A 24816-nucleotide genomic window follows, 5' to 3' on the forward strand; every position below is an offset into this window, starting at 1 on the left:
CAGGTCAGCCTTTCAACTCTGAGCTAAGAGCAGTATTTCTCAAAGTGTAAAAAACTACATGTTTACATAAATTTGATGTGAGATAAAGAAAATGCTCATACTGAAAAATATAAAATACAAAAGAAAAAATTCATAATTTCATATGTAGCAATTCTAGGGGGGAAGTCTTTCTCTGTGTTATATATACAATGAAAGGGGTTAAATAAATACTACATACATGCTAAACATTACTATGAACAACTTCCAAATAGATATATACCAGAATTCCTTATGCCAGATTTAAATAAGTGGATTTTAAATTAAAAATGTCCAGTATCTGGCTCGTAGGTAGATTAAATGTTTGAATCACTGTTTGATTAAAAAAACCAAAACACAAAACTTCAGAAATGAAGATGAGGGATGATAAATAAAAGCTCTGAGAACCTTACAATGTGGTAGAAATTATGCTAGTAAAAACATTAAAGATCTATAGCCTTGTAAGAATGTGATAAGATGAAGATTCAAAATCAGGTCTGTACATGCTCATGCTAAGTAAAACTAAATTTTAATGAGGGCTTACGAACTATTCTGTATGTATACAAAGTATACATATAAACTTATGTTGCTGAGTGACTTTTCCTACATAAAACCTGTAACATAATGAAGTATAAACAATATGCTCTTACAATTCAGAGAGCCAGCATAAATCAAATATAAATGAAAATACATAAATAAAAGTAACCCTGTAATGTTTCTTTGTTTGTTTGTGGGAAAGACTACTGGCAACCGCCAGAACCAAAAAGTAATTTATAGCCAGCCCTGGCTGGGTAGCTCAGTTGGTTAGAGCATTGTCCCAATATATCAGGGTTACTGTTTGATCCCCGGTCAGGGCACAAACCAGAATCAACCAATGAATGCATAAATAAGTAGAACAACAAAATCCATGTTTCTCTTTCCTTCTCCTCCTCTCCCTTCCTCTGTCTCTCTAAAGTAAATAGATAAAAAGTTTAAAAATTTATATTCAAATTAATCAAGGTCAATTCTTTGTTAACCTTCCATAACTACCAAATGGTTGTTTTCATAATAACAGAATCCATTAAAGTAGGTGTTAATATTACTTTATATTGGATACTTGAATTAACAATTTTTATCCTCACCCAAGGACATGCTTATTGATTTTAGAGAGAAAGAAAGGGATGCAGAGAGAGACTGAGAGAAACACCAATAGGTTGCCCCTTGTACAAGCCCTGACTGGGACTGAACCTGGAACCCAGGCATGTGCCCTGACTGGGAATCAAACCCCACAACCTTTTGGTTTATGGCACAATGCTCCAACCAACTGAGCTACACTGGCCAGGGCTTTAGTTATCCTCTCCAAAATATTTAGAATACTAAGCTTTTTACTTTTTAACAATGAAGTCTCCATGAGAAAAAATGTATAAAAATATCCCAAACTAGGAGTTTATGAATAATTAAAAAATTTACTGACGCCTTGGCTGGTGTGGCTCAGTGGACTGAGCATTTGTTGGCTTGCAAACCAAAAGGTCCCCAGTTCAATTTCTGGTCAGGGCATATGCCAGAGTTGTGGGCCAGGTCCCCAGGTGGAGGCCTGTGAGAGGCAACTATTTGGTGTTTCTCTCCCTCTCTTTCTCCCTCCCTTCCCCTCTAAAAATAGAATAAAATCTTTTTAGAAAAATTTACTGAGAAATGTCCTACATGCAGAAGAATTCACAAATAATAATAAAAACCAATATCCCTGCATCTGCCCCACAAGTTAAGAACAGTATCAACAGGGCAATCATAATTCATGACCGAAACTGGAACACTGAGAAAAAAAAGTAATGCTATTGAAAATGACACCGGTACAACAAGCATGAACTCAAACTATACTGCACAAGTCAGAACCTATGCTCCCTTTGTTTATCAGTAGCTTGAGAAATTCCTTGATGCCCGTGATGCACATTCTTCTCAAGACATAGCCATGAAACTCAATGTATCTATCCATTTTACTGTCAATGAGCATCTTTTTTCCTGGTTTGTCTGCTCCTGTGATCATTCTTAAACATGGCTCCAAACTAGGTGTCTTGTGCTACACAAGAAAAGAGTTTCTCAAAGGTATTTAACTGGGAGTGGATCTTCTAAGTTACAGGGTAAATGTGTGTTAAATTTTAGTAAATGCAGCAGTAGGTGAGCTATAGTCATCTATATTTTCTTTCAGTTACTTTTTTTCCTTTTATTTATGTAACTTACCTCTGTAATCTATTTTGATTTTGTTGTAATGTGTTATGTGTGGTGACAATCCTGTTTTTCCCTTCGAATAACTAATTTCCCAATTCTTTATGTTGAATAATCAATCCTTTCCCAGGCGGGTTAGCATGCTTCCCCTAACGTCAAGTTCTTACATAAACTAGAATCTCTGTCACCCCTATCTGTTGTTTTCTATTAGGCTGGCAGTGTTAACATTATCTACTATGATGACATGGTCAATCAACTCAGCACAAGAGAATAAACCTCTTTACTGACCAGAGAGCTTGTGCCCCCTGGATTTATTGTCTCCATCTCTTCTGGACACAGGTACTCAGGCTTAAGTCTCCTTTTAATTTGTCCCATCATTTTCAGACTTTTTTTTTTAAAGCTATTAAATACTTGAGAAACTTTTGAAGCACCTCTTACCCTGGGGTTCCATAAAAGATCGTTAAAAAACTAGATAAAAAACAATACGTAGGCATGTTTCTCACTATTTGAATTCTCACTTTGTAGGAGTATTTCCTACAATCTGCAAATAGTTTTTAACCTAAAATTTGTTCTCCAATTTGAAATCGGCTCTAATGAATGTGCACACTGCACCAGTGAGAGCATCCCGAGCTCCACGGGATGCAGTGTAACACCACTGCATCGAAGCTGCTCCTCCGACACCACACCGCGGGATGCTCCAGTCACTTGTTATTTAAAGTTTTATTCATTATGCCTATTTTCTTCACATCTCTTTTTCTGAGAGTCTACTTCTTGACGGGTACCACAATTTGCTTTTGCTATACACCTCAAAGCAAGCCAACCTTGGCTCAGTTTAGATAGTATCATTAACATATTATTTTGTTATCTATGTTATAGTACAAGCTCCCTGCAGTTGTAAGGACAGCATAATTCAAATTTGATATTGAATAGTATCTCTGAGTTCTTCACACAACTAATGAATTTATAAAATGTTACATAATTAGGTAACATTTTTAATGCTTTATATTACACAGAAATTCCTTGTGGATAGTTAAGTGCTAGTGATACCTGGGAAAACTGGTTGGGATTTGCACAGGCTGAAAGCATGATCACTTTTCTCATTTAAAATTACAGGTACAATCTGAAAATTTGCTATCCAATAAGCTTTTCATGGTAAATTTGATTCAGACAATGAGCCCTGAAATTGTCATTTGACAAATTCATATTCCAGCCTTGTCTCTTGAGATTATACATGGATAATCTTGGAAATTCTGGGTTTTCCCAAACTCTTACTTCAAGATAACCTCTGGTTTACTAACGGCATGCTAAATCACACGCAGTGTGTATGCTTTGTTATTCTTGAGGAGCACTATGAGGAGTTCTTCACTGTGCTAAAAACTATACACAATAAATGTTCTATAAGCAGGGGCTGCTGTTGACATAATAATCAAATATATAAACAAAATTATTTTTATTTTAAATGTTTGTAAAATGGTATTCATAATTTAAATGAATTTAAATGAGGCAAATGAAGTATATAACCTCTAGATCTTGAGACTAGCAAATACTTACACACACCAACATAACACATCATACTGTGACGCGTATTAAAGTACCTTTCAAAGGGGTTATTTCAATTTACAGGGAGGCCCCAAACTAACAAAACCCCTGATAATTACCAAAATAAAGTTATACCAAAATAAAAATTCTCCAAATGGCTAGGGAAAATCAATTTTGCCCAGAACTAGACCTGCACTCTACCATCTTAGCCTTTTCCTCTGAAAAAAAAAAAATGTGCTTAGGTGAATATGTAATGCAGAGACAATATAAAAATTAGTAATATAAGTTTCCTGCCTTTAACACCAAACTCTGCCTGATCCACCATATGCACTCAATATAGATTTGTCTATTGAATGGATTACCTGACATGTTAAGATTTTTCTTTTGCAAAAAGTCATGATTCTTATTTTATACACAGAGAAAAACATTAAGAAAAATCTAAGACATTCTTACCCACAGTCTGGAGCTGGACACCACCTGCAATCAGGATCTGCAACAAGCCACCGTCTAAGCATAAATTCTTCATATTTTTCCATCAACACATCATCACTTAATATCAAGCGAATATCATGAGGATTAAACCGTTCAGTACATTCTGGGCAACTGATATTAACTCTACTTTCAGAAATTTCTATCCTTAGATATTGTCGTAAGCAATCCACACAAGATCTATGATGACAAGTCATTATCTCAGGAAACCTGTCTTTAGAATGCCGCAAAAGGCACAAAGGGCACTCTATAAAGTCTCCAATTTGTTTGCTGATGGAAGATAATCCATTGTCAGAGGAGGTATTTGTAGAGAAAATGGAGTTCTTATCAGTACACATTTCAGAATGTATACTTTCAATACTCGCAATTCCATCCACCCCGCCATTTAGCTCCCTTGATTTACGTTTGTTATCCTTTTTCCTCCGAAACAGAGAGCCTATTGAAATTCTTCTTTTCTTAGGTGCCTTTTTGACTGAAGGCAAGCTCATGGATGAAGCGGAAGACTGAAGATCTCGATCTGAACCCATTTGCTGATGTAAACTCATGTCTAAAATGCTCATTAGAAGTGAGTCAGGGTCTGTGTTTACACACAGACCTTCATTATACTTAAAGATAAGACTTATTTCTTGTTCTTGCATTCAGATTAAGTCATGATGTAAGAGAATCCTAGTTGGTTCCTTCAGAGAATTCTTGAGACAGTTTGATTTACAGAAGACTGTTATCATGGATGTTCTGGAAAAGAAAAAAAATCATTTAATTGGATACTCTTAGTCTGCATGTTTTTAAAGTAAACTCGCAAATTCACTGGGAAATTTCAAACAAGTACATTCTTAATTGTTTGATTTTTTTTAAAGTAAGGCCAATTTATTGAGTAGTTAACAAGAGACTATAAAACCAATGCTAAAATAACAAGGACATTCTTTCATCTTAAAAGACTCTAGATTTGAGCTGAACTTACCATTGTTAAAATCTACAAAATTTTTAGCATATCACCTAGACTGCAATGATTCCCCAATGCCTTTAGTAGTTTTTTTATTAATAGATAATAAAATGTACAGGAACATACAAAGAACTAAGTACAACTTAATAATCTTGAAGAGTAATGTATGTGTGTAGGGGAATACTCTTACACTGCCACATATAATGACTTATTATAAAATTACAGTAATGATGAAGACAATGTGGGATATCACAAGGACAGGCACAGAAACCAAAGGAACAGAACACAGTCCTGATAAAAAAAATCCCACATATATATGCACAGTGTATTTATGCCAAAGGTGACACTGCTGAGCACTAAGAATAGCTTTTTCAAAAATGCAACAATACAACCTAATACTGCTTTACTGATTACCATCTGAGAAAAGGAACTTGACCTACAACTCACCCATACATAAAATTCAATTCCAGATGATTTATAGTTCTAAATGTAATCACAGTGACCTCATAAAACTTCTAGGATTCACTACAAGAGAATATTCTAATAGAAAGATTTCCTAAACAGTACAAAAGAACTTACCATAAAAAAGACTGCTAAATTGGACCACAGTAAAACCAAGAGACAGGTTTAAGGAGTGAGAGTTGTCACTTGCCACTTATAACTAATAAGAACCAGTATCCAGAACACAGAAAGAACACTTACAAATCAATAAGACAAAGCAGACAGTCCTACAGAAAAATGGGCAAGGGACTTAATAGGCATTTTGCAAAAGGATATGGAAAAGTACTCAACGTCATTTATCATCAGGGAAATACACATTAAAGCCATATTGAGAAAACACTACACATCCAGTAAAGGATGGCTAAAATTCAGACTGACATTTCCAAGTGTTAGCAAAGATGTGGAGTGCTGGTGAGAGTATACAATGGCACAACTACTGTGGAAAACTGTTTAACAATATCTACCAAACTAGAACATATACATACTCTATTATCCATTTACACTTTTCTATAAATGAGAACACAAGAGAAATAAATGCATATGTGCACTGAAGATACGCATAACAATGTTCATAGCAGCATCAGTTATAATAAGTCAAAATACTGAACATAACCCAAATTCCCATCAATACAATATATTCACACTCTGGTATTGTAGAATGAAAATGAACAAAGTACTGCTACACACAAAACACGAATGAATCTCATACAAAAGAATGTGTTGATATAATCCCATTTAAATAAAGATAAAAACAAGCAGAACTAATCTACGATGCTACAAGTCAGGACTGTAGTTACCTTTGCAGGCAGGCACAAAGGGTACTTCGACCTGTGTAGTGGTTACAAAGGCATGATCACTTGGTGATAAAACATTGACCTACAAACTCATTACTAATGCACTTTTCTGGATGAGTGTTATACTACAGTTAAAGGTTGAAAAACCAGCTTCTCATATCCACAAACACTCTTGAGAAAGTCATACTGATTTCCTGATATAAAATCTAGAAAAAAATTTCACTCAGGCAATTATTCATGCTCATCAGTTCATGCTTTCCCACTGTTTGCACAATTCTTCCTCAATTGTGAGGAAAATTCCTATATTTTCTTTTTTAAAGATTATTTATTTATTTATCTTTAGAGGGGAAGGAGAGAGGGAGAGAAACATCAATGTACGGTTGCCTTTTGTGCGTCCCCTGCTGGTAGTTAGCCTGCAGGGAACCAGCCTGCAACCCAGGCATGTGCCCTGACTGGGAATCGAACCGCGATCATCTGGTTCGTAGGCCCACGCTCAATCCACTGAGCTACGCCAGCCAGGGCTATATTTTCTTTTTATATATGTTTTTATTTTCACTTGCATTTCAAAGTGCTTTCTGTACTCCAGGGTTATATATATATCTCTATCTCTCTATATATATCTATATAGGACAAGGTCCCCCAGATAGATTCTGTTCTAGGTAGAACAGAATTATGGGGGAATCTATATCAGGGACCTTGACCTAAGAATTTATTACTTACAATATAAAACCAGTGGCACTCAATCAGTATCACCGAAAGTATTTTTTGAAATACATACTTAAATGTGACAGCCAAATAATTTACTATCTTAATGAAAACCTTCTGCTTTTTAATATTTAAACCAGGATAACAGGAGCAAATTGGAACATATGGTTATCCTACTTAGGAAGTCTTTCTAAAATGTGCATATACACAAATGTGCCTCAAAAGAAAACATTTTGAACATAAAAAATTTAATATTTTTGTACAGTAAAAAATACCATAAAGTAGCAAGACATGTCCCAGCTGGTGTGGCTCAGTGGACTGAGTGCTGACCTGTGTGCAAACCAAAGGGTCACTGGTTCAATCCCCAGTCAGGGCACATGCCTGGGCTTCAGGCCAGGTCCCTAGTGGGGGGGCGAGGTAGGGGGGAGCGAGAGGTAACGAAGGCACATTGATAGTTCCTTCCCTCTCTTTCTCCCTCCCTTCCCCTCTGTCTAAAAACTAAAAAAAAAACTTTAAAAAATCAAGTAGAAAGACATGATGTATTAGGAAAACATGTTTTTTTATTTATTTTTAGAGAGAGGGGAAGGAAGGGAGAAAGGGAGACAGACAAACATTAATGTGTGGTTGCCTCTTGCACACCCCCTACAGTGGGGTGAGGAGAGGGGGCACCTGGCCTGCAACCCAGGCTTGTGCCCTGACTGGGAATTGAAGCAGTGACCCTTTGGTTCACAGGCTGGCATTCAATTCACTGAGCCACACCAGCCAGAGCTACAAATAATTTTTACACAATAAGTAAAAGATGTATAACCTAATAGCAGAATGAGTAAAAATACAGAGAGTCTGGAGGAAAAGAATTACAAAAATTATAAGGTAGGAAACAGTGTTCAACTATAATCACTGCTAGAGAAATAAAAATTCAAACATTAGATACCATCTTTGTGCACATTAATTAGATTGACAAAGGTTAAGAGTTGGTCAGTGCATGCTGAAAGAAGCATTTCACATACTACTGGGAGAGGTGCAAATCAGCACAATTTATGGGGAACCAATGAGACATTATTAAACTTCAAAATGAAAATGTTCTTTGACCAGCAATCCTACATGTAAAATTTATCCTTCAGAAAATATAAGGACACAGGTGTGCAAAGACATATTGTGCAAGGAAATTCACTGAGGCCTAGTTGACAGAAGCAAACAAACAAGACAAGACAAAACCAAACCAAAACAAAACCCTCACAAAACTTGAAAATAACTTGTGTCCAATAGGTAAAAATAAATGAACCAACCACAATTTATGAGTAATGATATGGAAAGATCTCATTATGGAGTTCTGAGTGAACAATAATAATTGCAAAATAGTATGAGCCATTTGTGGAAAAACACACCCACACAGGCTTACATATGTATACAATTTCTAGAAAAATGTTAAAAGCTCATTAGCAATGGTTACCTTAGGGAGAAGGATCTTTAGTACTCACTTTCTGCCTTCTGCACAGTTTAAGATGGAATTATGAGCATCTATTACTGATAGTTTAAAAAAACAACCCTAACTGAACCTCACAAACAACACAAAAATATTCTGCCCTAGAACAACCTAACCAACATGAGGATGGGGTCTGTAGCTTGGGTATTTTGGAAATGTTCTTCAGTAATTTAGTTGCAAACTCTGGTTAAAAACCACTAATACCAAAGATAGTTTGCTATATATTCTCATTTAAAACAAAATTCTATAGGCTTTGCCTCCAAACCAAAGTTCCTTGTTTTTCATTACTTTAGGTACTAAAAACAAAAGTTCCATTTTAAAAAAAACTCAGTTTATAGTCTCTGTCAGCCCACAGGGTTATTATGCAAGGTACCACTTAACAACCTATGGTTGAGAGATGGTAAGAGAGACTTATAAAAAGAAATCCATGTAACTTAATAATAGCCTTCTGTAAAAATAAAACATGAAGGTGTCTGTCTATAAGCATGTGACTGAAAAGTACTGGGAATGCCTCAATCAAGGAGACTCCCGACTAATTTCAGAGTTGAAATCTAGCCCGCATTTGCTAAACCCTGAGGTTACCACCATAAACAAGACAGACATGGTCTTTATCCTCAGTGTGACATGTCTAGAGAAGAAACACGTCTTATAAAACCAATAATTATAAATACATATACAGAAATTTGTCTGTTACTACATCTACTGAAACTAGCTGAGTCAACTTTTACCAAATTTAGAGGTACTCTTTAAGACATTAAGACAAATAATAGGCTAACACAAAATTCACCTTAAAAAGGAAGCCATTCTGAAAGCCACCTGAAGCAAGACTAACAAGATTACATATAGCAGAGATGGAAGATATATCAATATTTCCTCCCACCACCCCATCTAGCTTTCCTCTCAATGATTTATAATTTCCAAGTTTTAGCAATATAAATTTTTTCATTATTCTAACTTTGCAGATGGAACATCAGAGACTGAGTATTAAGAAGTAAACCTAATCATTCAACCAGTATATAAAATGAAGATTACAGGAGTAACCTTAATTACTGGCCCGGTGGCTCGTTGGTTGGAGCATCATCCTGTATACCAAAAGGTCGTGACTTCGATCCTCTGGGTGCATACAGGAGGCAAATGATTGATGTTTCTCTCTCTCTCCCTCTTCCTCTCTCTCTCAAGTCAGTAAAAACATATCCTTGGGTGAGCATAAAATTATATGGATCACCCATAACAAAGGGTTTTTTCCCAAGTTCACCAACTTTTTCCTCTACCATCTCCAATCTGCTGTTAAATCCATTCAGTATAATTTTCATTTCAGACACTGTACTTTCAGTTTTAGAATGCTTAATTACCATTTGGGGGGACACTGTCTTGCCATTAAGTCACATTTCCCTGATTCTTCACATGTCCAGCAATTGCCTGTTACAAACTGGATACTGTGAATATGTTAAAAGCCTCTTATCTTCTGAAGAGTGAGGACATTTATTACACCTGGCTGTTAAATCACTAGCTGATCAAGTTGAACTTGTGGAGGCTTGGTTTTATGTTTTTTTAGAATGGGTCTGTGACAAGCACAAATGTCAAACACCATTCTCTTCTGCAAAGGGTAATGGTTGAAATCTCTAGTCAGCTTTTTTAGCCTGACAGCTACTATTTTCCATTGAGCTTCTTGGAATCTCCTATGCATAGTTCAGAAGCTATCTGGTTATTTGAGAAAAGTTTATCCATAAATTTTAGGGACATAATCCCTCCTTTCTGGTATTTATCCACTCAATTTCCGGCCATCCTGGTAGTCCCAAACTCCAACTCCTGACATCTCAAGCCAGTAAGACTGTGGCTTTTTGCTTCATTTCCAGCTGCCCTGTGCTGAATGGACTTTGTCCTCAAGAGGAAAGCTGTATAACTTTTTTTTAAATAGTTGGCAGTTTTTCTAAGGATAGCTTTACCTAGGCTCTGATATACAATATTCTTGAGTGTGTATATAATAGGAAATTTCAGCCTCAGCTTAAGTACGTATTTGTTATCTCTACAGTAGAAATTACTGTACTGTTTTTAAAAATTACCTTAAAAGGATTTCTTGTATTATTAATACTTACAATTGTAACAGCCTCCAGGAAAAAGTAAATTCGTTAAACTTTTTGTCTTCTACTACAAGTAACCTATTTAAGTATTTATTTATTCAGTCTTTCAAAAATACGTTCAATGCCTACCATGTGCCAGATACTCTTCCAGGTGGAAGACACACAATAGTCAACAAAACAGACCAGGCTCCTGGAACCGTCATTCTACTGCATCAAAGCCAGGTACTGAACAAGGGCATTTCAAGACTATGTCTTCCTCAGACAATGATACGACTTGGCAAGGGCCAAAATTGTAATAACGTGATTCCCTTTTATCCCCCCATAATTTTGAAATAAAACCCCCTTGACTTTATACTTGGCATATACAGAAGTCCCATATCTAAACAAGTATGAAAATCCATTTTAAAGCTATTGTAAAAGTCTATATACGCTGTGACAGCACTCTATTTTTTATCATGGCAATGGCTTTCCAACACAGTAAACAATGTAAGTGGTACCAAAAGGAATGACTGGTTACCTGACCAAATGGTCTACTAGAAAGAACATTCCCATAAGCCATCCTTTAATCAGACCATAACTAGAAGTGATGTACTAGAAATGCTGTATCAGCACACAGTTAATTTTGGCACAAAGTAAATAAAGCTTCTGTAAACCTGAACCATCTCTATATGAGAAGTTAGAGGCACTAAACTTTGAATTTTCATATGTGATTTGTTGTGAAGAGAGATAAACCACTAAAAGTTCATTATAGTGAAGTTTGTTATTGCTCAAAAAGGTTATTTAAATGCTTAACATTATTTTTAAGTTAGTCATTTTTATCTTGCCAATCTAAAATTTGGAAATGCCATATTTACCTCTAACAAATCCCAGTACAGCTGTCAAATTCAGCTAGAGCAGCAATCAGGCTCTGGACATCATTTTGCAGTCCAAGTAACATTAAGGAGACAGACTCTCTTACAAAAAACTGATTTATTAAACATCTCTTTATATGGCCTGTTAAAGTAAAAATGTAACAGGCACAATAATAAATTTTGGGGTAATAACAATGCTTAAAAGTAACAGTCAATGCTCCTGGCCCAGTGGCTCAGTTGGGTGGAGTGTTGTCCCTACACCAAAAGGTTGCAGGACTGACTCCCGGTCAGGGCACATACAGGAGGAAACCCAGCCATGCTTTTCTCTCACACTGACGTTTTTCTCTCTCCGTATCTCTCTCCCCCTCCCTCTCCCTCTAAAAAAAAAAGCAACACATCAATAAACATATCCTTGGGTGAGGATTTTTAAAAAAAGCTAGTGCGTGGATAAGCTTAAGAGAAACCCATGAAATCTCCAAAACTCTAACTAAATTGTGAATATATGTATATTCCAAGGATAGAATCTGTGGCTTTCAACACCCTCCAAGGAGTCTAAAGTATAACAAAAGATTAATTGCTACTGCTGAGATGTTGGATTTTAATCTGTCAGTAAAAGTTCACATCAGTTTCTATAAATCTTTTCTGTTCTTACTAATTTAACTTAGTACAATATTCGTATCTGGACCAATTATTAGCTCAGTTAGACTATACTTCTATTATATTATGATTTGAAGCTGCAGCTCTTTCCAGAAGAGTTAAGCTTTTGGGAAGGTTAAAAAACAACTCTGATTAAACAAATGCCTCAGATTCATAATGCAAAAATAAACATGAGGTATTTAGATGGCCTAGAGTAATGCATAACATGTTAAAAAAGCAAAATCATACAAGGCTAATCAACACTGTATTTTCAAAGGACAGCTGATTATAAATATGTATATACAGATATTAAAGTGTTCTATCATCTTTCTTAAAATGGCAATTATCACTGAAAACTGTTTTTAAGTTTCTCATCCTTCCTAAGTCAGTATCTTTACTTAAAATATAATGTCACAAAGAGGTAAAATATTTGATGCCCAATGACAGTCAGCTATGGTGGTAGAAATCTAAATGCCAATTACTTGAATGTATCCTCATGAACATATTACATGCAGAGATAAGAAAATCTGGGTTCTATGGATTGCTATACCAAGTGGTTTTGTGGCTTTAGTTCAGAAACCACCTCTCTGCATCATCTGTAACACAGAGAAAACACAATTATGGCAGAGATGTTGTTACATACTCACCTGTTTCATTTTCTTCTTGAGCACATAGAAGAACTCCACTTTCCATTCCCCTTGCAGCTAGACATAGCCATGTGTCCAGTCCTGGCCAATGCAATATGAGTACAATGATGTATGGCCTTTCCAAATCTAGTCGCTAAACCACCACTTCAAATATCTTTCAAGTTCTCTCTCTTCTCCAACTGGCTGGCTGAATGTAGTAATTCTAGTGGTTAACTACAAGCAGTTCTTAGGGGACAACTGAGTCACAAGTCGTAAGGAATCTGGACACCTGAGACATCTGCACAGTTCTTTGTGTGAAGTGAGAAATGGACTTTTATTGTGTTCCACCATGAGATTTGGGGGTTGTCTGTTTCAGACACAATTATCTTACCCACCTAGTGGGGGAAATAAAATGAGGCAATAATTTAGAATATCTTGGGGGGGTGTTTTAAGTACTATACAAATATGAGTAGTGATAGTATATATTTTATTTAGAGAATAAAGTATGGAATTTGGAGTCATCAAGTTTGGCTTCAGGTTCAGCCTCTGACACTTATTAGCTAGCTGTGTGACACTGGGTTAAATTACTATGACAGTCTCAACTGTAAACTAGGAATAATAATAATGCCTATAGTCCACACAGATTAAATAAAATAGCATTTATAAAGAATTCAGGCCCTGCCTGGTATAGCTCAGTGGATTGAGCGCGGGTCTGCGAAACCACACGATCGCGGTTCGATTCTCAGTCATGGCACATGCCTGGGTTGCAGGCCAGTTCCCAGCGGGGGACTCACGAGAGGCAACCATACATTGATATTTCTCTCCTTCTCTCTTTCCCTTCCCCTCTAAAGATAAATACATAAAATCTTTTAAAAAAAGAATTCAGCCTAAGTTATAGCACAAATGTGACTAAACCATTTACTGGATGAAACTGTTGGAAGGATATCACTTAAAGTTAGAAATAAATTAAACACACAGTTGGGTCTGAAGTGGCTTTTCTAATGTAATCATAATAGCCACTTAGAAGTTTGAAATGCATCATTATAGTACACGAATTTCTGACATATAATAAATACAACTAGTGTTTTCAGCATTATGTGTATACACCTACAAATCTACCCTGAGTAGTCTTCTTAATATTAAAAATGTGATAAATAACTTCAACTACTTACAAATGGAGGAAGAGAAGGTAATTCAACAGATCATTAGTAATAGGCAAGCACCAGTTTCCAGCAAGTTTTCCTAAAAGTGAATGCCTACCAAGTCTCAAATATGCTCCCTTGAGCCCTAAGATAGTTTCTATGGTTTCCCAAAAGCAGAGACTAATATTTCAGAATAAACTTTTTCTATAAGCTACACAATCTGCCCGAAGAAAAAGTTCTTAAACAGCTTCACAAATACACACCTGCCACATTTACCTACTTAAGCCTATTTGTGACTAGGAAGTAGAACAAAATGGTACTTTGTGGTTTTAATAAAACTCATTACTCAATCCATTACAAAAAGTAAGCTGCTGCAGAAAGAAAAGGCATTATTCATTACATTTTTTTTGATTAAAAAAGATTTAAAACACTTTGGCCAGTTCATTCCAGGCCCTCTTTATTCAGCAGGGCAAACAGTACTCTAATACGGAAACAGCAGAAAAAGCAGAGTGCAAAATGTCAGGTATGACGGAGTGTCCAGAGACACAGGAAAATTAATTTTAAAGTAAGTTTAAAAAAACATATCTAGCTGTAAAAAATTTTTGAACTGGTTAAAATACTCATTGCTACAGATCAACAGAAGAGATATACTAACTTAGCCTGAAATCTTAGCCAAGTCTGTCTCCTTTTTTGAATTTCAATTTCCTTATTTGACAGCTGAAGTGACTAGACCAGATAATGTCTAAGCTACTTAGTTCTAAAAGACTGATTCTAATATACAAATTACAGAGTTTTCATACACAGCATACTCTAGGGTTAAAAGTAGATAACTAAGATTTTCTAAGATAAACAATTTTTGTTTTTTCTAAAAATATCTCTAGCCCTGGCTGGTGTGGCTCAGCGGATTGAGTGCTGGCCTGCAGGAAAAAAAGGTCACTGGTTCAATTCCCAGTCAAGGTACATGCCTAGGTTGCCAGTCAGGTCCCCAGTTGTGGGTGCCCAAGAGGCAACCACACATTGATGTTTCTCTCCCTTGCTTCCTCTCTCCCTTACCCTCTCTATAGAAATAAATAAATAAAACCTTAAAAAATAATAAAAATAAAAATAAAAATAAATCTCTAAATTCTCTCAAGTGTTTGTGTGCATGTGTGTGTATTTTGCCTTAGTAAATCCAATGGAATTAGTATAATTTTTGCAAACTAAATTTTACAAGTTTCACTATTAACCTGAATAATCCTACTATCTGGATAATTACAAGTACTTTTAAGTGTTTGGGCTAATATTGTACTAACCACTTTTTTAGGAAGTTTTTTTAAATAAAAATTATTGATAATAGCAGCATCCTGCTTCTCTTATTTTGTAAGTTCATTTGCCCCTTTCTCCTAAAGAACATGAAGGGTAAGGGAAGAAGAGACTTCTGTAGGTAAATCATTGTGTGTGTGTGCTTAATTTTATGATGTATGTATATAAGGCAGTAAAGCACAAGAGCTCTTTGGTAGAAGTTCTAGAAGCTATTTTTAAAATTTTCTTGAAATTATAATTCCCAGAAGGAACACTATCTCGGGAAATAAGAGGCACAATAAGCAATATGTGTCTATTTTCTTTTGGATACACAGCATTCATGTAGTCTCTCTCTAAACATGTCCCCCCAAAATAAGATCAAAACTGAAACACAAAATGAAATATTTATTAATTTTGTGAGGGAAGAAAAGTAAGGGAGTATTTTCTAAAGAAAAACAGAAGGATCTACCTAAGAATCATACAAGTAAACAATCATAAAAGTTTATTACTGTTACAGTTTTCTCACTGGGAGGTCAAGAGAAACAGTAGATTCAACTATAATTCTACAATATACTTTACAATTTGATGCATTAGATACTTAACCATAGACTCCTGGGAAATGTCAACCTAAAGACCAATTTGAAAAATCAGCAATCAAGAGAGAATGGGTCTTAAATAAGTAATGGAGATACAAAGAATGAAAAGGCTACAAACCTGGAAGTATTTCACAAATACTAGTCATGTGCAGGTGCACGTGCACCTGTGAATACCCACTGGCTCTTCTCAGAATACTGAGTCAACTTTCATTGGCTGTGGAACCTATCTTTCTAGTGATACTTGTGTTCTAATCTAACCTGCACATTTTACAAAGTGAGAAAACTGTAGTCTACGGCTACTCATTCTAATATATCACCACTAGCCATAGGAGTCTCCTTCAGTTTATAAAATTTAAAAAATTTTAAATTTCAGTTCCTCCATTGACTAGTTATGTTTCAAATGCTCAACAGCTGTATGTGGCTACTGGTTAACACACTGGAGTGCAAGTCGAGAACCTTTCCATCATCGTAGAAAGTTCTAAATTGAATAGCAGTGGTCTAGAGAGTATTTGATTTATCCATGTAACTAATGTGGCAAAGCTAAAGTCTCAGTCTTCCTTCTACTATCTTACTTCCCAGACTAGACCTTCATTAATCACCTGGTTCCTTTTTTTTAAATTAAATTTATTGGGACAACACTGGTTATGTAAGTTTCAGGTGTACAGTTCTATAATACAGCATCTGTGTGTTTTATGTTCTGAATCACTGGTATCTGAATGACATTTGTTCTTTTGTTAAGATCTGCTTACAAATCTTCCATTTGCTTCCTACTGATAAATTTCAAATCTTGCATGGCATTCAAAGCCTTCCACAATCTAACCTTAATCCCTCACCATTCTCCTACATAAAAACCACACTCTAACCAACTGATCTATTTATTAAAGATATCAACAAAATATAGTTTCACCTCCCTGGCTTTTCAGAAGCCTTTGTCTTTGCCTGGAGTATTCTTTTTCATCTTCTCTGCTTATCTAAAGTCCTACTCTTCTTTCAAGGTCCAATTCCTATCATATCTCCACAAATCCTTCTAGGTCATTATTTATAAACAGATTAATAAAAATTGTTTCATACTTTTAAATAGAAGTTTACACTTTTCTCAATACTTCATCTAAACATTTTATGGTGATTCTTTGCTAGAATTTGGAAAAAAGTTAAGCAGAATAAAGGAGAAGAGAAGTGTGTATATGTCTCGTACTGATTATAATATTTGAAAGGGTGACCAGAGATTACTAAAAAGATAGCATTTAAGCAAAGTACTTGAAGGAGGTAAGGGAATTAGCTATGTGAAAATCTGGGGAAAGAGCATCCAAAGCACAGGGAACAGCCACTGCCAAGGCAACTATGGCAGGAGTGTGCCTGAAATGTTTAAGCAATAACCCAGGCGTCAGATGTGGCCAAAGAGAAATGAGCAAGGCAAAGAGTATAGGTCAGGATATAAAGGGGCCAGATTGCGTGGGGCTTTATAGGCCACAGTAAGGACTTTGGCTTTCATTTTAAGTGAGATGGGAAAACTTCGAGAGCTTTTTCTTTAAACATTTCATTTATTTTTAGAGAAGAAAAGGGAGAAAGAGGAGAGAAACATCCATGTGCAGTTGCCTCTTGTGCGCCCCCTACTGGAAACCCAGCCCGCAACCAGGGCATGTGCCCTAGACTGGGAATTGAACCGGCAACCCTTGGGTTTGCAGGCCAGCACTCAATCCACGGAGCCACACCAGCCCAGGGAGAGAGACTTTGGGGGCTTCCAAAGAGAAATTGTTTAGAATCTGAATAATTTAAAAGGATAATTCTGGTGTTAAGAATTGAATGGAAGGAAAGGGGCAAGGACAGTAGCATGGAAAACAGTTTCAAGGCCACTGCAATAATCTGGGACAGAGGTGATGATGGCCTTATCAGTGGAGATGACAAAAATGTTTTGATGCATGTTTTGAAGGTAGAACTGACAGAATTTCCCGACAGCTTCCAAGAAGATTTTGTTCTGATTAAGCAGAAGGCTAAAACTGCCAGTCACTGAAATGAAGCTTTGGAATGAGCAAGTTTCGGGAGAAGCTAAGAGCAGGAGTCATATTCAGACATTTAAGTTTTGAGATGCCTTATATATCTTAGGTAGGAATGTGTATCCAAATACCTGTTTGACAAGTCTGGAGCTCAGAAAAAATGTCTGACCCAGAGATAAAAATTTGGGAGGGGTTTTTATACAGATGGTATGTAAAATCATCAGCATGACTGAAACCACCAGGGTGAATACAGAAGGGTTAAGGACTGAGCCCCGTGGCATTCCAACATTAATATAATGGGAAGAATAGGAGATACAGTAAAGGAAATAGGAAAAGTGGAAGGGATACCTTTTAGGAATTATACCTTCAGCAGACAAAACTTGTTGGTCTATCCCCATCAGTAGTTGGGGATAGACCCTCAACCACCCTGCCACCCAAACATAAACTATATCTTAAGAAGTCAAGAACAAAAAAGGGATAAATTGGAAGTAGTAAAGGAATGACGTGACAAAAAAATAATAATCTTATAGGATAAAACCTTTTTTCTTAGGCCTGTTGAAACTTGAGGGTATTAAGACACTTCCGATATTTCTAAAGGATTAGAATTCTAAAGGGACAGTCTAGTCTCTGATAGTCACAATGCAGGATATAAAAGATATAAGCACAAATGTTTGGCTTACAATAAACTTTTGAGTGTATATTAGTTTCCTGTGGCTGCTGTTAAAAAAACGTGATGTGATGCACGAGTGGTCATGTCATTGTGATGAAGTTGCCAATCACCAGTTATCCATAGCTGTGGCCTTCTGAATCACCTGAATGGTTTTCACAAAGGAATGTTCGAGCTTAAGGCAAAATCTGATGCAGGTTCGCTGCTCTACTCAGTCAGTCACTTTAAGTGTGATGGCCACACAGTACACAGGCTCACTCAACAGTGATTTCGTCATTGTTCACGCATGCGCATTCCAGTCCACCCTCCTTGGCTGCCAGGTTACATCAACATCTTGCAAACTGTTCTTGTCATATTAACAATGGCTGGACTTTTTCCGGACAGACCTCGTATGTTACAAGAACATTTTGTACTAATTATGCATTATAACTGATTCCAGTGGGAAAGTTAATAGGACCCTCACATGCAGTAGTCTCAAGGGGACTTATTCTTCCTTTGTTTTTATACTGAGACTTGTTACTACTAATAAAAAAAAGTCTTTGTAATAGTCTTGAGTAGTTGAGGGTCTCAGAGACATAATTTATGCTAATCCAGTGAAACAGATGATAGAACATTCTTCCTCATTTTATGTACAGGGAAAGAGAATGAAGCACAGTCATTTTGGGGAAGTTATAAAACCAACAGAAGCCAGCTATGGTGACTTTCCATTCAATTCGTTAACTTCAATTAAATAACATAAGAGCTCCACATTTGTTGCCATTTCTCAAAGGCAATAAAAGAAATTTTGGTAAAAAGGAAAAAAACATTTCATAAAAAAATGCCCCTAAAGCTATGCTGTCCAGTGTAAGCATGTACTGCATTGAAGTAGGATAACAGAATGTAAAGTCACTCATTAATACACATTAAAATACTACTGTTAAATATATTATGAAAATTAATTTCACCTATTTCTTTTTATTTTTTAATGAGGCTAACAGAAAATCTTAGATTACATTTATGACTCACATTATATTTCTATTAGATAGTCCTGCTGTACAGAGAATTATGAAATACTTTACATTGTACATTATTTATTCAGTTAGCAACTAGTTATTCAACACCTATTATTATTAGGCTTTATGCTAAGACCTTAACAGTGAACAAAGAGAATGATCCCTGCCATCACAGAGTTTACATTATTTCCTACATGTCTATGGCACATTTCACATACATTATCATTTGTGATAATGCATGAGTAATTTAATCTAGGATGTACTATTAAGCTATATATTTATCCAGAAGCCTAATATTATTACATTCCCAACAACTTCTCCTGGTTTCTGGCTCCTCTCCTCTAACTAGTTTACTCCTCACTTACGGCTCACCTCTACCAGAGTACCTCGTCAACTGGCAACCTGCCTTGCTATTCACATTACGGCAAGGCTATTTATACTTTCAGGGGTCTCCAGAGAAGGGCAGAGGTTGAAAATGCTAAGTGTACATAATTTTAAGGGGCCAAATCTAGTTTTTTTAATCCAATATTGAGTCTTGAAGTTTCTTTTGGGCTTAAACAAACTAGGGTGATTCTGAGCAGGCTTTTGCTGCATAATTCAATGTACAAACTTATTTGAAGGCTAAACAACTCCTTATCAGTTTTATCCTACTGAGGTTTTCACAAGAGAAAACTCTCCCAAATAGGACTTTAAAAACAAATCAACAAGTACTATATCTCCAATAAATGACTTTTAAAATAAAAAAGTAGGTAACATCAATAGGACAAGAATAGTTAATGCTTTTAAGGCTAATGGCCTACCTTTCAAGAAAAATGTAGCCAATAAAAAAAGTAACATTTCAGGTTTTACTGAGAGCTACAAAGAAAGCAATATAAGCAAAAACTACTTTATCAAAAGGTGCTCATTTTTCCCCTTTAATACAGAAAACATTATTGACACATGATAGGTATTGAGAAACAAATGAAGTACCCACATTATAAACACCCAAAATTGATTTCACTGCAATTTTTGGTTGAAGCTACCACCATCTGAAATACAGATGTGTTTAGCAAAGGAGTATTAACCCTCAATCTTTAGTTGTGCAAGTGTGGTTACACACATACTTGCTTCAATGTTACACATCTTCCGTCAGCTAACAAAGAGCTGGTATTTCATGGCTTTAAAAACAACCTAAGGAAAAAATAATAATTACTCCTGATTGTAGAAACAAAATCATCTAAGAAAAATTTAGCTATTTACTATAAGTAATCAGATTAGCAATTTACTACAAAGGATAATCAATCCAAAAATCTTCTTTAATCTAAAGTATTTCATATGTGATCAAGGGTCCTTTCAGACCAGCATTAACTCTCCTAGTGCTAGTTTGTCAAACACAGTGTAGTACACAATCAAATGTCAATTTAGAAATTCAACTTTTCTCTAGCTTTCAGCGCCAAATGGCCTAATTTTTATATGGATCTCTCTCAAAGAGCATAAATAAAGCTTAGTCAGCATGAAATCAGCCAATGACAGTCAATGGTCACTTCTTAGGAATATCAGGAAAAAAAAATTCTACGATATCCTTTATAACCTAAGTGGAGAAGAAATAGAAGGAGGTAATTCAGATGTATATGCAACGACATTTACTCCCATCTTACTCTATGCCCTACATTGACCCGGGACTTTGGCATGTTATCACAAATATTTGTCTTCCCTCTTGTCCTTGAAAAACTCAGAAAACTACATTTTTTTGTACTCAGTTCCCTCCAGGTTAAAAAAAAAGAGGGTGTGGTTATGATGAGACACCAAATAATATCTGTAACAAAGCTGTATGTTTTAACACAAAATCAGAACCTGCCATAATATACAAGATTCTTTCAAATGTTAAAAAGTTTGCTTCAAATTACCTGTATCTAATTCTACCTAACAACCCCGTAACAAATAGCATCTTTCAATCTGATCTCATTAAAGAGAGGTGACACCAAGTGCCTTACATTCACAACTGCAAAAACATTACTTTGTGACTCCTCTATTTCAAATCTGTGAAGTGCATTTATTTTCCACTAAGATGCTGAGGTATCTTTAAAACCAGATACTAATCTTACTACCTTTCATATGTAGAAATGAAAGTTTTCAGGTAGAAAAAATATGATTTCATTTAGCCAACTAAAAAGGCACCCAAAATTCTACAAATCACCACCAAATTCTCTTTTAATCCAACAATGTTTAGATGACAGTAAAATGTACTGTCCTTCATACATGTCACTCTACTCCCACCTGAGGCGTCCCCCAAGGGAAGCAACGATGCTTCAAGTAGCAACTATTTGGAGACTAGAGACTGGGTTGTGTTTCAACTCTTAAAATAATGGTGCAGTTCTAGAAGTTAATCGTACTGGGATCCTGGGGAAAGTTAAGAGATACTAAAAAAAGAAAAAATGAAAAAATACACTAATGTTAGTTGCCAGATATAATTTTCCCCTCACCCTGCAGTGGCATTAAAATAGTTTCCACAAACACGTTAAATTTAAATTTCGGTTATATACTGTAGTAAAAAGGGGACTATTTAACAAATAAAATGTTTTTATTGTTGTGTTACATAATTTGGTTTAAGTCCCAAGACTTAAACCATGGAATGAATGTAGCATGGAAAGAACGTTTGAAAACAGGAGTTAATAGGTCATAGCCATTTTCTAGAGAGAGAGATATTTACATTTTACTTCAGTTCAGACAGCTGGGTGTTAAGGAAGCATAAACAGATAAATACGGTAACAGCTTGCATTACAAACAGAAGTAGTAAGAGTCACATTAACTTCATTAAGGGCAAAATTGAAAGTGAACTTTAGGGATATCATCAGGCTTCATATAACCAAAAGGGTCGTGGAATCAAGTGAAAGAAAGGCAAGCAAGCAAGCCATATTCTTAGCCACAAAAAGTGAAATGGAGAGATCACAGTTTAAGGCAACGGGCCACAGGAAAAGGTTGTTTTATGTCTCCACTGTTTACTAACATTCCCAGCCAAGTTGGTTTTGAAAATTAGAGGCACTTAAATGCTGTCCTTTCCAACGTCTACCCAAAAGAACATTCTGCAACATTTTGAATAGCAAATACCAACCAGAATAATACCAACCAGTTCACCCTTCATATATCTCTACCTTCAAGAGCCAATGGGGAAAAAAACTGAAGACCTTTCTTTCTCCCATATATAGCCTTAACCACTCTCTCCCCCTCCTTTATTTACTGCTCTTGTCGTGGGGTTAACGAACCCTAAACTTCTTTTCTTCCCATTAATGGAAACGGGGAAAGAGCAATAGCAGAAGGGAACTCAGATACTAGGAAAACTGTGAAAATAGTGCCATTACTTCCTGGGTGAAGGCTGGAAACTCCCTGAAGGTTTGGCATGAGGGAGACAATCCTGGAAGACCCCTGTACAGATACTTTACCCGAAGGCTACACTGTTTTTTCATAGAACATCTGCTTTTGAAGGGGACGGCAGTCTTCTCGGGTGAACCTTCCCCGCCGCATGCCTCCCTTCTCCTAGGGCCCCCCACAGCAGGGGTTGCCGGGCGCTGGCCCAGGACCCGATTTTGCAGCCAGGCCCGGAAATCGGTCCCGTTAGAGCCGATTTCACCCATCAGGAATGCGCTCCACCCCGCCGCCTCCCCGTGGCGGCTGCCTTCGGTGTCGGGGAAGCGCTGGAGGAGAGCGGTGCTTCAACCCGTCACAGCCCCGCCGGGTCAGCCGCTGTCTCCATAGGCTACCAGGACAGGACTCAGGCGGATTCCACGCTCCACCTCGGTCCGCACGTCCACCCGAGGCCGGAGCTGGGGCAGGGGACGCGGAACCAGACGAGGCCAGAACACCAGGGGCCAGCGCCGGCTCCAGCCCCGTGCTGAGCACGAGAGGGGGCGCCTTTCCCGTGGGATTTCCGAATCCATTTCCGTCCCGGGGAGGGGCCGAAGGCAGCAGCGGCGGAGCGCCTCGGATCGGAAACGGGAGCCGCCCCTGCCCCCCTGCCTCCCGCTCCTGGGAGCAACCTCCTCTCGTGCCCTCCCGTACCTTCAACTCCTAGGAGAGGCGGCGGGCACAAGGCTTCGTGCAAGCAGGCCCATCTTGTAGTGGCGGGGCGGCAAAAGCCCGACCAAGTACGGAGGAGGGTCCGTCACACCCGCCGAGGCGCCTTCAGCCGGGCAGGGGAAACAGAGAGGAGAGATCCTGACCGCTGCTTTCCCCCCGAACTCCTCCGCAGTTCTGTCTTGACGGCTGTTCCCGGGAACCGACTCTGCAACTGCCATTCTCCCCCCTCCCTCGGCCCCCGCTGTCTCCGCCTCCTCCCCCTCCCACTCCTTCCTCCTGCCCCCGCCTGGCGCCGCCCCGCCCCGGCGCGCCGCCCACGTGCTGTACGTCATGGCGTCACGCCCACCGGGCCGTGGCTTGTACCTTTAGGACGCAGCCTTAAGCTAATGCACCAACCCCCTCACCCGTCCAGGAGTGCCCTGCTTGGGACCTGGCTACGGGGGAGTACCGATCCCGTAGGGTGGGCCACTGTCCTTCCTGCCCCAGCACGTCGCAGGACTTCACCTCGAGCCAGGCGGGATGTGGGGGCAGGTGTTTCCTCCAAGGACGGGTGGGGCGGCCCCTGTGGCGAAGTAAGGTGTTAGACTTAGGGACCTTGGAGATTTGAGTTTCTCACGCCATTACGTATTCGTTCCTCCTTCCCTGTGATTTACCTGTTAGAGTGGCCGCTCCAGGGAGAGCGGGGCAGAGAGGTTGCAGCGAGTTTCTGCAGCTCTCCGCTAGGAAATATTCTTCCCCGGGAGTGGCGGCGCCCCCACCCTCTCGCTCTTTTAGTTTTAATAGACCTCAGTCTTCCGCGGGGGCTGCTAGGAGCAGTACTTAGCCACAATTTAACACCTTCTGTGAGGTTTCGGGGGCTATTTTCCGTTTACTTCTTTCCCCCAATTTCACAAAGTCGCTTAAATGTTGTGAATTCCTATTTCAGTTCATATTAATACATTAGGAATTAGTTTAGCTTTATCTGTTCCATCCCCTCATTCTTTTAAGTCAGTTCATACACGGTTCAATTTTTTAGCCTGCACGTGACTTGGTATCAATTCTTATTTGAATAAACATTCAGTCTAGACCTAGTCTATTCCCTCCTAGTTTAATTCTCTTCAAGATTTAAAGTTATTCTTCCTTGGAATACTGAGACATGGAATGTGATAGGTACTGGACAGAATGTCCATTTGCCATCTGTTACCTAACTAAATATATCACCCTTTCAATCCTTGTTTTGGTGTGCCTGATTT

General features: G+C 37.7%; 1 protein-coding gene across 1 annotated transcript in view; it reads right to left on the bottom strand.

Moving 5' to 3' along the window:
- Positions 1 to 23822, bottom strand: part of RNF19A (ring finger protein 19A, RBR E3 ubiquitin protein ligase) — a 45792-nt gene extending 21970 nt beyond the window's left edge. The window contains exons 1-2 of the mRNA XM_037048282.1: positions 23567 to 23822; positions 4207 to 4974 (exon numbers count right to left, since the gene is read on the bottom strand). Of these exons, the coding sequence (XP_036904177.1) occupies positions 4207 to 4880 (674 nt within the window). The 5' untranslated portion in view covers positions 4881 to 4974; positions 23567 to 23822. The remainder of the gene's footprint in view (positions 1 to 4206; positions 4975 to 23566) is intronic.
- Positions 23823 to 24816: the final 994 nt, after the last annotated feature.

This window comes from Sturnira hondurensis, unplaced genomic scaffold (assembly GCF_014824575.4).
Source record: "Sturnira hondurensis isolate 20B ecotype Veracruz unplaced genomic scaffold, ASM1482457v3 Scaffold0006413, whole genome shotgun sequence".
NCBI classification, from domain to species: Eukaryota; Metazoa; Chordata; class Mammalia; order Chiroptera; family Phyllostomidae; genus Sturnira; species Sturnira hondurensis.